The sequence below is a fragment of the Dermacentor silvarum genome, unplaced genomic scaffold (genome assembly GCF_013339745.2).
Source record: "Dermacentor silvarum isolate Dsil-2018 unplaced genomic scaffold, BIME_Dsil_1.4 Seq384, whole genome shotgun sequence".
NCBI lineage: Eukaryota > Metazoa > Arthropoda > Arachnida > Ixodida > Ixodidae > Dermacentor > Dermacentor silvarum.
This window is the reverse complement of record NW_023606150.1, coordinates 133690-149246: the sequence shown is the minus strand read 5'-3', so window position 1 is coordinate 149246 and position 15557 is coordinate 133690. Positions and strand designations below refer to the sequence as shown.

The following is a 15557-nucleotide window of genomic DNA, read 5'->3' as shown; positions in this document are numbered from 1 at the left end:
CAGACCGGTTTTCTCATTTCCTTTTTTTTGTGCAGCTGTGGCTCAAGGTTCGTCCGACGTTTACCTCCAGATTTTTTACAGGCACCTTAGACGGATTAGGCAATGTTTGTGTGAAATGGTGTCCGATGTATGTCATTGTATTTGGCATGTTTCACGGTAAGATACATCGGGCATTTTTTTTCGGCCGATCAAAGCAGATACAGCCGTTATTGCAGCAGTCATACACACGGCGACCTGCGCGGCTTAGGTCGAGTCAGGCACACAACGCACACAGAATGAGCACTGGAGCGAGCTTCGCTACAGAACTATGCGCGCACAAGCGCAAATGCACGCCCGCACGTACCTTGTTGCTAAGAAGACCTTTTCTGCCCAGCAATCGATTGAACACCGCTGTCGAGACGTTAGCGTCGAGTGCGCTGAGCGGGTCATCCAGAATGTACACACTGCTGTCATGGTATGCCGCCCTTGCCAGGGAGATCCTCTGCTTCTGTCCACCGCTGAGGTTGTAACCCTGCATCCATGATCCCACTGTCAGTAGCTTCCATGAAACTATCGCCAACGCCTGGTATTTTCGCTAGGAATATAGGCAATGGCGTTTATACTTACGTAGGAAGAAGCCTCGGGGTTAGAATCACGAATCTGGGCTTCTCATGAAAGGCTTACCCGGCCTTGCTTAGCGCTTGGAACCCTTCTTTTGAAGCACTCCGGTAAAAACTCGTTCATGAAGGCATATCTATGTGGGAAATGGCACCCTTATGTGCTAAACTGCGGCGCCGATTGATTATTCTGTACTGAGACGCGAAACCACACTATTCTGTAGTGACAAACTTCTCATCATCTTGTTTCCGGAACCGCTGGGGAAATAAACTGTCGATGTACCGGATGTTTAGCAGCATGTTTCAAGTGTGTATCCTGCTTTATAAAATACTGAACGGTATCGATGTAGCTATATTCATGTGAACTATATTTATGTCGGTTGTTTATATCTTTGTTGAACAGTAAATCAACGTTACTGTTTCTTAATTATATGCGAGATCAGGCACTAGCTACTTCTTTGCTGCAACCTGCAATTAGAAGAGGAACACTATGGGAAGAACACTGTCACAGCAATACAATATCACTCAAGGACGAGTTCCCGCGAGGGGTTCGTAAATGGTCGCACATGATCTAGATGTTCACAAGTTTGAAAAAAGAAAAGTAGCACATGTATTATAACGTGAACTGGCCATGTAGAGCCTGCGACTACCTTTTGCTCTGTGTGCGCTGCCTGGTTAGCGAATCAGGAGTCGGGTAGGTACACACTAGGGAGCATCAGTATAGGCCAGACATGTACATAACGAATTACTTGTGATTAACAACTTGTATGGCGCATTCGCAGTTTGCAGCGCTGATTTATTCCTTAATCCACAAAAACTGAGTAAAGTGTGGTTCGCGAAGAATAATTCTTGGGACAAGCTGACGTTGGCAGGGTCAATAAGTTCACTGAGATCATCGAGGTGTTCCCGGTCCGCTCAGCCAGTAGAGCACCAATCTAGCGCTGTGGCAAACAAAAGCGCACAAAGCTTGCGTGAAGGCTTTCTTGAATGACAGCTGTCCTTAAGGCCTAAGTGTAGAAGCAACAAGCACTACGAATTCCAACATGTCGAACCCCTTAAGGTGCAGCTGTGCCTCTGGGCAAACGTAAGGATTTAAACACATGTAACACGCTGGCGTGCTTCGAGTAGACAACGGGTAAACCAATTGGAATCCATTTTTTTTGCATTTACTTAAAACTGCATGTATACTTGTACCAATTGCATATCAGATTTTTTCGGGGACCTGAAATGTGTTGCAGAAATTAAAAAAAAATCGTAATCTCAAAAAATAGGAACCAGCTTGCAAGCCCATTCTACGCACTAAGAAGCGCTATCACAGCTCTGAACTTAATCTTTTGGAGCAACGAAAGCAGACAGACGTTATATATAAGTTTACAGCTAACGCAAGTCTGTTACGGTGCATAGGAGGGCTTCACGCAAGTGCTACTCTATAATTAGTGATATACTTCAGAGAGGTGTATATTATACTATTTTGTTAAGTTTACGTGTCAGAAGAACATATGCAAGGCACGCGTAGTGTGCGTGGATGTCTGTCATGTGTCAGGTGCGTGACGCATAAGTCATCTATTGCCCGAGCCAAATAGCACTACCATGAAGAATTAATTGTTTGGCTAGTTGGTCTTGCATCGTCACTGGTGAAGAAAATTAGCGCAACAAAAGAACAAAAAAATTAAATTATGGGGTTTAAAATGAGTTTTAAGTGGAATACTTCTGCTAGCGTGGAATGCTTCTGCTATAAATTAAGTTAGATTACGGGGTTTTTCGTGTCGAAACCACGATTTAATTACGAGGCACGCCGTAGTGGGGGACTCCGGAAATTTGGATCACCTGGGGTTCTTTAACGTGCACCTAAATCTAAGCACACGGGTGCTTTCGCATTTCGCCCAAATAGAAATGCGGCCGCCGTGGCCGGGATTCGATCCCGTGACCTCGTGCTGAGCAGCCCAACTCCATAGCCACTGAGCAACCACGGCGGGTGAACAAAAGAACAACAAGCACAGGAAGGGAATATGCACGTTAACTTTTTTTCCCTTCCTGTGCTCAACGTCAGTTTTTGTGCTAGTTTTGCTCGTCATTTCACACAGGCCCTTGCTCGTTTTGGCCCCTCTTTTTTGCTGCTTGTCGGTGCTGTCCCGAATTTTAATCCCAGTTTATCAATCCGCCGAGACCGTCTAGCGAATCTATAGGCCTTGACCTTATATGATTTCGTGCACTGCCCCATAAACGTGCTGCGTTCATCACGTTTCTTGAGTTCTAACAGTTTTTTTATCGGTTTTAGTACTTTGTTCAATTCAGCCTATTGAGGTGCATTACCTAAAGAGGCCGGCGGATGTTACGGGAGACACAAAATGCTATGTCCAGCTTGTTAACTATTCATATTCGCTAATGAACTTTAATAAGTGGTCACTTTCGAGCGCATCCTGCAATTGAAATATTGCAGCCGAGAAGTAGGGAAGCGAAGATGTGAAGCAAAAACATTGAGACTCGCGCAATTTTTAAGATATCTGCCTCGACAACCTGTTAATAGAGCACGGACGTTAATGTTGAGATCATCCTCGTCATGGAGGCTGTGTGAAAAGGTTGGCGGTGCAGAAAACAGATGCACACATGACTAGTGCTGAGCTAACAACTCACAGTTTTTGCGAACTGCAAGAAATAAATACAAACAGTCCGCCCTCGTACCTTGAGCCTAGGCCAAACCTTCGCAACCTTCATAAGGAACTTGAACTTCTTCACGAAGCCCAGACCGGCCAGCTTCTGTCAGCAGCAAGGTTACACCTCATAAACCCGCACTCTACCATAGCTCTAAATGACCGGCATGCCCGGCCAGAGGTACGGCCGAACATCTTCTGTGGAGCTGCTCTGCCTTTGACACGATCCGAGAAAGGACACTTCACTCCCTGGGCGGGAACCGACCTCGCACCCTGCAGGAGTGGCTCGACCCGCCATCTCACACCGGGCCCTACGGCTCAATCCAACTTTTGTGTGCTTTTCTGGAGTTTTTCAGGGAAAAGGTAGGGTCTGGCCACCTCGTTGCAGAGCCGACCTCGGGACCACTTCACCTTGAGAAAGAAGAGAACACCGGTCCCCTTCCCCACCGCCATAGAGCACCTCTTTCTTGCCGCAAGGTTTGACCTAATAAATGCAGAAATTAAGACGTTTAAAAAAAGAACTTGAACCAACTCGGCCTATTTTTCACCCTATTGCAAGATGATCCTTAACTGCATGACGCAGTATTTTTAGAAACTGTTAGTAGAACACCCATGTATTTCGTAGCACACTTTAAGGTCGGAAACCTAGAAACCAGTGCTAGACCCACAAGTTAGACTTAGAAAACATGTCTTCCTTACTGCTCGGCTTCGATTTCGCAAATAAACTTATTCTACAGCCGAAATACAGAGGAATTTCCCATTCCCGGTGTGTGAAGAGGTGTGAGCGCTAATACAAGCTTCACGGTTTTTTGAAATTCTAATAATAACTTGAGTTATCAGCAGTTTTCTAAACGTAGTTCTTTTCCAGCATACGAGAAACACTCTGGGCACATTTAGTACGTGGCTGGTTCGCCTGCATTAGTTCACTTTGTGCCAGGCAGTACACTGATTTTCACTTGAAGAGTTAACGATGCGGCCACTTCGCTAAGAGAAATAACCACTGTTTGTCATAAGATTTGGTGAGTCCAATATTGGAGGCAATACAGCTCCAAACGTCCTTGCGGATATTAAGAAAAACACGCTGAAGTCTCACGTTGAGATTCTGTGCTGCAGCACCAAATGTTCCCTGTAAACGGCAGCCATTTATTTATATCACTAGCAGGGAACTGAAAATGTTAAACGCACCTTTTCTCCAAGTTCGGTCAGATCTCCGGCCGGTAACGACAATATCTCTCGTCAGGGCGCAGGCTTCAAGTACCTCCCGGTAGCGGTCGGGCTCGTACGCTTTTCCGAACAGCACGTTATCCCGGAGAGTCATGTTGAACACGCAGGCAACTTGCGGCACGTAGGCCACTCTACCCTGTACGCCATAAAAGCAGGAGCACTAGTTGCAACACATGCGGTTTGTGGAATACAGTGCTGTTTTGTGTAGTTGGTCATCGCTATAGCAGACGACTTCAGCCTAGCGCACTGTATAAAAGTGTTTTGAGTGATAGAACCTATATATAAATATTACACGTATTGTAGAACTATCGTAACAGGAGTCTCCGGTAAGCCTCGTGCAATTCAACCATCAAGTAGATTTGGTGAGCCGTTGTAGCTCTTGTATCTGGTGGAAGAAAAGTTTATAACACTGCAAATCATACGGCTCAAAATTAGTCCATCTAGCAGAACATCTGTATTGAAAATCTTAAGAACAGCCCGCGAAAAAACACGGACAGGAAAGAAGAAGTACGCGCGCTTAAAGATGAAGCTTAATCAATTTGGCCAAAGTTTGTTCCCCTAAATAATAACGTGATTTGAACGCAGTGAAGAAACGCACGCGGGTGAACACGAATGATACAGAATGCTTGTAATAGCGGACGCAACGTCGCATAAGTTTGCTGCTTTGTTAGGGAATTGCGTTATAACTTTTTCAGACCATGTCGATTAACATTTCTCATTTTATTGCGGATTTCAGACTGCATTGTACACCTTGGCTGGCAAGTTATGAGGCGCGAGATAAGATATCGAGGAAAGCGGGCAAGGTCGGGGCATAAATTGAAATGGTAGAAATTCTACCTGTGCTTGTTGGTAATTCATTCAATCAATCAACTATTTCTATATTCTTTTTGAACTTGAAACGAGGCGACTGGGCAAAAAGCTGAAACACCTTGACTAGTGTCCTGCCCCCTTTCACAGTAAACAGCATGTGCGATGAGTATCTTCCTTAAAGCAACCTAATAGACGTTGGAAGAATATTCGCAAATAAAAAAACACAAGAACCAAAATAAATAGCAATAGCATGCTTGACATAACATAAATCAAAGAGTATGTTTACAAATACATGTAGAGATACTGAACACATGTTATTTCGCACGCTAACTAAAAGCAATGAACAACTAGAAATACTAATGAGAGAAGCCAGTAGGTGGTATATACTTTAGGTTAGCACATTCGATACACATTGTCATGCAAATAACACATGCACCTCTATTCAGGGTACTTGTTTTTGGGTGTGGGTGTCTGGGAATGTGTGAATGCATGCATACATGTCAGTGTGCTCTTTTGTGCTCTACAGTCACATACTAAAAAAATGTCGCTCAGCTTGTACTGTTCCCGTGGTTAGCAAGATCATCGTGACGACACCAGTCCGTGCAATAGGAGATGCAGTAGCGGTGAGTGATCGGGCAACAATGCCAGGAACAAAAATTAACATATATTGTCGGCGCTCCAAATTGAAGTTACAGAATGAATTTGGCGCCAACAATACTTCAGCGCTTACTTTTGTTACAAACACTTTGCGAGTTTTTGTGTGTTGAAAGTGATGAAATAGAACACGCAGGTGTTAGCTGACAACAGCTGCTTTTGCGCTTCTAGACATTGTCACTTTTTACGGGCTCTACCTTAGCGACAAAGGGTGTGTGAAAATCTACCAAGAACCAATGCAGCATTCAAAGTTTGAGTGTAACACTGATATGGCTGATATATCATCTGACTTTGGTAACAGATGTTGCTTATGTGATTTATTTAGTTATTTATTTACAAAATACTGCAGGCCCATGCAGGCCCAAGCAGCAGGAGTAAAATTACAACCGAACATTCAGAATTACAATACAATACAAGCATATAAGCATTCAAAAGAAAACAAACCAAAAGGCTCACATCTCTTTGCGATATTAACAGATTAAAATTTATCAGGTCTCTTGAGTCAGTGCTGTTTTGCAATGGTAATGGTACTGCGTTCCATTCTCCAATAGTACGGGGGAAAAAGGAAAGTTTAAAACTGTTAGTTCTTGTTTGATAGGGAGTTAAATCTTTAGAGCAGTGATGTCTGGTTACTCTTGTAGTTAATGTGCGCGCATATGGAGCAGGATCGATAGAGAGTTTGTTATTTTTGAGGAGGAAAAAATTTAGGCCTTAGAATTCTCCGCCATAGGTGTAATGTCTGTATACCTTGATTGCGTATGGTAGTTGTTGGTGAGTCGCTTATACGGTACTTAGAAAAAATAAACCTAGCTGATTTCCACTGATTCATTTCTAGTGCAATAATGCTGTGTTTATTATGTGGATCCCAGACTGTGCATGCGTATTCCAAATTCGGCCGAATGATTGATTTGCATGCATGAAGTTTAGTTTCCAGGGACGCTTGTTTTAGTTAATGACGCAGATATACTAGGTTACGAAATGAGGCAGCATATACGTTAGAGATATGTGAATTCCAACATAAGTTGTTAGTTATTGTCACACCTAAATATTTATATTCATGTACTTCAATGATGATGAGTAGGAAAATTATAGGAAAACTTCCACCTATGTCTCTTCTTGGTTATTTGCATGTATACTGTTTTTTCATCATTCAACTGCATGTCACACTGTTCACACCATGAATAAATGCTGTGAGAGTTAGTTTTCAAAAGTTCCTGATCCTCTCTGCAAGTAATTTCATGAAACAAAATTCAGTCATCCGCAAATAAACGAACTTGTACTGGTTCAGTAACAACGTTAACAATCATTCATAAAAATCAAAAACAAGAGTGGTCCCACTTCGCTACCTTGCGGTACTCCGGAAGTAACGGGCAAACGACGCGAGTGGTGACCCTTAACAGAAACCGACTGTATGCGGTTTGCCAAGTATGCGGAAATCCAGTTTATTATGAAAGGTGGGAGGGCAATGTATTTTAGCTTAAAAATAACTTTTGATGTGAAACAATGTCGAATGCTTTTCGAAAGTCCAAAAAATACGCCAGTTTGACCAGACCTGTTGATGGTCGATTGGAAACCTATTGATCCCTCATCCGATTTGAAACCTAATAATGTGGTGGCGTGGAGCAGAGGTAGAAAACCCGGCTTCAAATCTGAAGGTCGTAAGTTCGAATCCTACTCCAGTCCACTACATTTTCAGGAATGGAGTGGCGCCTGACACAGGCAATAAAGAAAAAATATCGGCTAGAGCTAGCGGGCTATACTAGTCTAAGTGCAACCAATTAGGAAGGCCCACTAAGCTTCAACAAAGTCACTCCCTCACCAGAACCAGGAATTGGAGTGTTCGGCCACTACCTCCCTCATGACCCTACAATTTACCCATGGCCCTCATCCCCAGCGGCTGCGGAACCAAACCAAGGTGGTGGTCAGACCTGCGCACGGCAGAGGTGCTAAGAATGTCTGGGTCTGGACCGGCCGCCAAGGAAACTGAACCTGGTAACGTTCAACACGCACCCCCTCTCGATGAGGCTAGCTTAGCAGGACTATTTGAAGAATTATCAGGCATTGCGTGGGATGTTATCAGCCTTAGTAATGAGTTAGCGAACTGGCGAGGCTTACACAATGCTGACTAATGGCCACGTCCTCTGCTACAGAGGTCTTCCAGATAAGAGAGAATCCGGGTAGGATTTCTAGTCCATAACATAGAAGGCAACATTTTGAATTCTACAGCATTAGAGAGGTAGCAGTTGTAATAAAGCTGAACAGGTGTACAAAATGAAGGTAGTACAAGCCTACGCCCCAACCTCTAGTCACGATGAGGAAGAATAGAACAGTTCTATGAAGAAACTAGCAATGAGAAAGGTGCAAACTCAGTACACTGTTGTCATGGGCGACTTCAATGCAAAAGTGGGGAAAAGCAGGTTGGTGAGCAAAATTGGCAACTACGGTATCGATTCTAGGAATGCAAGAGGAGATGTTAGTACAATTCGCGGAAAGGAATAGGCTCCGAATAATGAATACCTTCTTCAGGAAGCGCAGCAACAGGAAGTGGACCTGGAAAAGCCCTAATGAAGAAACAAGGAATGAAATAGATTTCATACTTTCTGCCGATCCAAGCATAGTGCAGGATGTAGGAGTGTTAGGTAAGGTAAAGTGCAGTGACCATAGGTTTGCGGTCTAGGATATCTGTCAATTTGAAGAGAGAAAGAGAGAAATTAGTCAAGAGGAAACAGGCTAACCTAGAGGCAGTAAGGGTAAAGCAGACTAATTCAGGCTGGTGCTCTCAAACAAATATGCAGCCTTAGAAAATGAAGATAAAGACAACATAGAGGTAATGAATGAAACCGTAACTAGGTTGACTCAAAGCAGCAATTGAAGTGGGAGGTAAGGCCCCAAGGCAACCAGTAGCTAAGCTCTCCCAAAAACAAAGGACCTAATAAAAACGACAAAACATGAAAATGTCCAACTCAATAGACCAGATAGAATTCGCTGACTGTCAAAACTGATCCACAAGAAGAAAGTAAGAGATATTCGAAATTATAACGAGGGAAAGATTTAGGAAGCCGTAAAATATGGACGCAGCTATAAATCATGAAAAGAAATCTTTGCATAGGACAAGGCAAGATGTATGCACTGAAAGATAAGCATGGTAATATCATCAGCAATTTCGATGACATAGTAAAAGCAGCGGAAGAATTCTCCACTGACCTGTACAGTGCCCAAAACAGCCAAGCTACTTTCATTCGAAATAGTGATGAACCGGATACAGAAGCTCCTTCTATAAATAGCGATGAAGTTAGAAGGGCCTCGAAAGCCATCACCAGGGTAAAGCTGCTGGAGAAGATAGAATACAGTAGATTTATTCAAAGATGGAGGAGATATGCTTGAAAAGCTTGCGGCCCTCTATACGCAATGCCTCCCAACTTCAAGTGTACCAGAGAGCTGGAAGAGCGCCAACATTATAGTAATCCATAAGAAGGGAGACGTTAAAGAATTGAAGAATATAGACCGACTAGCTTGCTTTCAGTATTCTATAAAATATTCACCAAGGTAATTTCAATAGAATCAGGGCAACACTGACTTCAGCCAACCAAGAGAACAGGCTGGCTTCAGGAAGGGATGGATATTCTACGATGGATCATAGCCATGTCATCAATCAGGTAATTGAGAAATATTCGGAGTACAATCAACCTCTCTATATGGCTTTCATGGGTTATGAAAAGGCATTTGATTCAGTAGAGATAACAGCAGTCATAGAGGCATTGCGTAATCAAGGAGTACAGGAGGCATACGTGAATATCTTCGCAAACATATTCAGGATTCCACAACTACCTTGGTTCTCCACAAGAAAATAGAAAGTTACCTATCAAGAATGGGGTAAGACAAGGACACACAATCTCTCCAATGCTCTTCCCTGCATGCTTAGAAGAAGTATTCAAGCTCTTAGACTGGGAATGCTTAGGAGTGAGGATCAATGGCGAATATCTCAGCAACCTTCGGTTTGCAGATGACAATGTCCTATTCAGCAACAATGGAGACGAATTACAGCAAATGATTGAGGACCTTAATCGAAAAAGTGTAAGAATTGGGTTGAAGATGAATATGCAGAAGACAAAGATAATGTTCAATAGCCTGGCAAGCGAACAAGAATTCAGGATCGCCAGTCAGCCTCTAGAGTCTGTAAGGTAGTACATTTATCTAGGTCAATTACCCACAGGGACCCTGATCACGAGAAAGAAATTTACAGAAGAATAAAATTGGGTTGGAGTGCATACGGTTGGCATTACCAAATCCTTACGGGAGCTTACCACTGTCGTTGAAAAGAAAAGTGTACAATCATTGCATTCTACTGGTGCTAACATATGGGGCAGAAAATTGAAGGTTAACAAAGAAGCTCGAGAACAATTTCAGGACCACACAAAGAGCGATTGAACGAAAAATCTTAGGACTAACAATAAGAGACAGGAAGAGAGCGGTGTGGATCAGAGAACAAACGGCGATAGCCGATATTCTATAGTCGGATAGAACTTTAGAAGACAGCGGCATTTGCCCCTCAAAGGCGGATGCACGCGAGCCGGCACCAATAGGCGCGCACTTCAGGTGAATTCATGAGCCGGATGGCCGGTGTCCCCGCCGACGGAGAACATGCCTAACATGGCCGCCCTCGCTTCGAACTGGGCCGAGTCGCGTCAGCTCTATGCGTCTCCCTTCGTCAGAGTGAATTCGAATTGTTTGTGGTGGTCTGTCATGCCGGAAATATTATTGTGAGCTTACGATGCACAATTTGTGCCGCGTGCGTTTTTTCTGAGCCGTGAGCCGGCGAACAAAGATTGCAGCGAACATCGGTGACGCTGCGCTGCTCTTCGTGTGGAAACAGGATCCCGCGGCGGCATACCGCCACAAACAAACATCGTACGTGTTTGTTCCGTGGTGTTTTGTATTGCTCCTAAGTGAAGTTACGACGAGGAGAGTTCGCCAAAGTCTGGTACCTACTGTGAGCGGCGGTGTGTTTGTGTACTGTGCCGCTGCGTTTCTCGTCGGACGTGGTGAAGTGATGGAGCAAAACCATTATCAGGATAAATGAGAAAAGCGTGCGCGGATGAATCCAACCTGCGAGTTTCTCAACAAAACGATTTGTGAAAAGCAACCTCCAACGCAAAGATTCGTTGCTGCCAGCTAAGCGTGCAAACGACCGATAGTTGGCAGCAGTGTGATAAGATAGACGAGCGTCTAGCAGCGTGGTTCGAGTGTTGTGTAGCACCATCGATTGATTGCTTTCCACCAATGCTAACAATCAGTGACTAACACGCGCTTGCTTGAGCGAATGTCATTGGATTGTTAACGGTCAGGCGTTTGGAAGCAGTGTCTGTTTCCTTAATGTCAGCCTGAATGCTAATTTAAACTTGACTGATACACTGGTGCCGTTGCAAGGGAGCTTGGCATTAATTCGCGTCGCTGTGTGGCTTAGAACTCTTCGCTCTCTGCACGCGCCAGCTGTAGAAAGCCTGCTGTGACACAATCGCGCATAAGCTGTGCTTTCAGCGTTCGACTTGCTTTCCCACAACACAGCTTTGCGCTTTGTCGTGATATGTCACTACTAAAAAATTCCTATGACAGTGAAGGCAACAGAGCCAATATGTACATTAAAAAAAGTACGACAATGTAGGCACAGCTGCTTGTGAACTGACTCCTAATAGTTCTACTCGCGTCTGCGTTAAATGTGTGTGCGTGTTTTCTTCTGTGTTTGTTTATATTTGTTATTTCGCCCTTTTTTGTATTTTAGATCTTACATTTCGCGCTCGCGTTTGTGTTCGTGTGTGTGAATATGTGAGTTCTTCCGTGCGTGTATGTATTTATTCCTATTTCTATCCTTCTATTTTTGCATTTGTTCTTGTAAGCATGCTGCAGCCACGACTTTCTTTACAATTCCATTAACTCGTCTCATTCAAAGCACCAAGTCCTGTGAATAGCAGGGCTGGTCTCTTCGATGTCATTAAAGCTATTTTTCCTTGTCTACCTTGCCTCCTCAGTCTGCCACCTTGCTTTGTTTTCTCCTACTATGCTGACCTTGCTTCTTGTGCTGCTGTCGCAATGTGATTAACCAACTTGCACTAAAGAAAGTTCTATCAGCTGTGCACGTCAACAGAAACAAACATTGACAGATACAAAATGTTAAAAGCATCACGTGGCTTGCACAGTTACTTCGTCTCTTTCCCCTGTTAATGTGTTTATGCATCAGTGCATACGGTAGCTTGCCAGAAGTGCACATGAAAAGGTGCCATATTGTGAAACAGCACCTTGCTATGTTGTTGCATTCAGTCTTAATAAGCAGATGGCTTTGCTGCCGTCACATGTGGTGGTAGACATATAACATTGTGCAGTGGGGGATCATTTCCTGTCTTGACGCTTTCATCATTACAAATGCAGTTTTCTAGTGAATGGAGTCCAGCAAAACAGTGCTGTGAGACCTTTTTCAACTTTCACCATTTATTACTTCCCCAATATCACTGTCTGAATCTGTCCGTCACTTTGCCTACGGCTTGTAATGAACAAAGTTACTCACTAAAACACGTTCAAGTATACTGAGCATTTTTCCGGTACGTAAATATGACAAAAATGCTAGCAAAGTTAATCACGTTAATAATTGTGCTTGCATTCGCATTAATTGCTCGACTCAGATTAACAAATTGAAAATTGGCTATGACAACACTTCAATTTTCAGTGCAGACTGCTAACGGAGCCATAAAGCGTGCTCCGACTAATTTCACTATGGGGCACGTCAAACTCGATGGTGGCTGCCTGAATGAGCAGTTTGGGCTTCGCTAAGCTAATGATGTTTTATATTTGTTCTCTTAATCGCATTACTTGTGTGAGCCGGATAACAAAATAAACAATGCAACCACATGAATGTGCTTTGTCATTCAAGCTGCTGACAGTGGCTGTCAGTTTTGTGTTGTCTGCTGATATTTCACCACCACTCGCTATGACATGACTGTGATTTCCAGTGCCGACTGCTAACAGAACCATAAAGCGTGCTCTGACTACTGCTATTTCACTATGGGGCGCGTCAAACTCGACGGTGGCTGCCCGAATGAGCATTTTGAGCCCGCCAAAGATAATCAGGGTTAACAATAGTGTTTCAATTCAGATATGCCAGCATTTAAATGTGTTTTTATGCCACTTCTTAAATCGAGCACAATGTGTACAGGACGTTGCTTATCAGAATTTAGCTTCTATTATAAGGAATATGCCATAAATGGAACTGCTTATTTATTTGAGAGGTCACGGAATGGATGGTTGGCTGTTGCGAACCCACCGGCAAAATTTTGGTAGCCCTAATAAGGGCTGTTCTTTTGTTATTAAGAAGCGTTTATGCTTCGTCGAGTGGCTCAATGCCAGACAGCTCGCAGTCGGAGTCGCTTTCTTCAGTGTCATATTCACCCAGCTGGATGATGATGGGTTGAATGTGCTCACTCCCAGACGTGTCAAGTCTGAACTTTGCCTCCAAGTCCATCACATGCCGAATGCTCTTCCTCCAGTCTTCCGCCGTTACCTGCTTGATTTTCTCCCTCAAGAAGACGTCGACCGTGGACAGCTTGAAGTCTCTATTGTCCGCAGCGATTCCATTTTTGACCTTGGCCCACACAAGCTCAATGGGATTAAATTCGCAGTGGTACTGCGGGAGCCTGAGTACAATGCAACCGGTCCTTACAGCTGTGTTGTCTACGATGTAGCTTAGAAAGCGTGACTTTACAGATGCCACCAGCTCAAGCAGCTGCTTCTTTATCATCCTTTCACCGTAGGTGATGTTCTTGCTTGTGAACCACTCCTGTATTTCCTTCTTCCAGGCCGTCGTCGGCAATTTCTCTTCTCGCCGGCTATGGTAAGGTGCATTGTCTAAAACAATGACGCTACCAGCTGGCAACTTCTGCAGAACGTCATTGAACCAGCCCTCAAAGCGATTGCCGTCCATTTCTTCGTGGTAGTCGCCTGTCTTTTGGCCTCTGAATACATTCAAGCAGCCGTCGTCGAAACCATCCTCGCTGCCGATGTGCGTCACGATCAGGCGCTGACCTTTCCCGGAAGGTTGTTTTAGACCCGTCGTCAGGCCATTCGCTCGAGCGAACAGGCGTCCGCTCTTCTGCACCACGGTGTCTGTCCACACGATCCACCGAGTGAGTCCCGCCGTCACCCATGTCTCGTCCAGGTAGAAGATCTTTTTGCCTTCCGCCCGGTAGCACTCCACGTCACGGAGGTAGCGATTCCGCATATCGGTGATGTCATCCCGGTCGATAAGCAGCGAGTTGCGGCTTCTCTTTTCGTGCTTGAAGCCGATCTCGGCAAGCAGGCGACGCACAGTACACCGCCTTAGTGATGGTACGGTGGCTAGATGGGTAGGTGTGCCGACCGGCGCGTCTGTAGCGTAGTTCACCGCTTCTCCGCGTCATGACGCAAAATTGGCGCTGCGGTCAGTAGAACGGTTCCGCAGCGCGCGTCGTCTGCTACAGAAGGCTGGCGGCGAGCAAAAAAAAATAAAGCCCGTATTGGAATAGTTGTGTGTCGTCTGTTCGTGTCTGTTTCAAAGGTGAAGAGCTCCGACTCTCTCGTACTGTTTGCAAGTTCCTAAGCGATGTGGAATGTTCCAGGACGGAAAATGACTGGCGAGATTAGCGGCGGCATTGCTCCAGCAAAGAAAACCACAAAGGAGACTTACTGCTTTACTCCGAACTGCAAGTCGGGCTCTAAATTTGTGAGAAAGACAGCGGAAATGTTCCGCTGTCTGAAAGCGGAAATGTTCGCCCCGGGTTGCTGAGTAGCTTGCTCAGTATCGGCGACGTTAATGAGCCAGCCGTACACCGAAAAGCGTACACGTCGATGAGCTCCTCGACATTGGAAATTTGCAAGCCGCACATGAGGTGAGGTGCTCAGCGCCTGCAACATCGAACACCGCTGCACTGCTACAGGGAAAAGTGACTCTAGACTTATATTCTATATATCAGGCTATGTAGCAAGGAAGTTCCTGCAAAGAACCGAGTGCTCCGATTGTTCAGGGACATTACTGAATTCAACAGAATAAGTAGGTCAGGGCTGTTGCTCCCTTCTGAAGCACTAATCAAACTGCAGGTAGTATCGCTCGAAGACGCCTCCAAGCTGTGCTTCAGTTTAAATGAGTTATGAAGGAACAGTATCGCCGACTTTGCATCCTTTCTGCAGCTGAATCCTTCGAACTTGATCGGCTGTGAGCGGCACAAGAAAGAGCTCACAAAAGATGTTGTGAAGTTCTATTCAATTATACTCCTTTACTTTCTTGTCAAGGGCAAGAACACGGTGCGCGAAAGCAACAGGGCAAGAGTAATCACCTGAAGCGGAGACGTGTGCTGTGAATAATGTTATGATGTTGTGGACCGTTGCGACCTTGTTGGCGCTGGGCTATTTATGTTGGTGCGTCTGCTGACTCAAGTTATGAGAGCGTTTCATGCATTTTAAATATATTCATGAATCTATGCCAAGACGTATTGCTTTATTTTATTGCAACCAAACAGTGAACCATATGCACTTAGCAACACAATTCGTCTCGCAACAATTTAAATAGCGTAACTGAGGCAACAATAAACACAACAGCTGG

At 44.5% G+C, this 15557-nt stretch overlaps 1 protein-coding gene across 1 annotated transcript in view; it reads right to left on the bottom strand.

Annotated features, from left to right (window-relative positions):
* Nucleotides 1-1035: 1035 nt before the first annotated feature.
* LOC119435026 (ATP-binding cassette sub-family C member 2-like) overlaps nt 1036-15557 on the bottom strand; it is a 79459-nt gene continuing 64937 nt past the window's right edge. The window contains exons 6-7 of the mRNA XM_049659673.1: nt 4433-4607; nt 1036-1064 (exon numbers count right to left, since the gene is read on the bottom strand). Coding sequence (XP_049515630.1) covers nt 1036-1064; nt 4433-4607 — 204 coding nt within the window. The remainder of the gene's footprint in view (nt 1065-4432; nt 4608-15557) is intronic.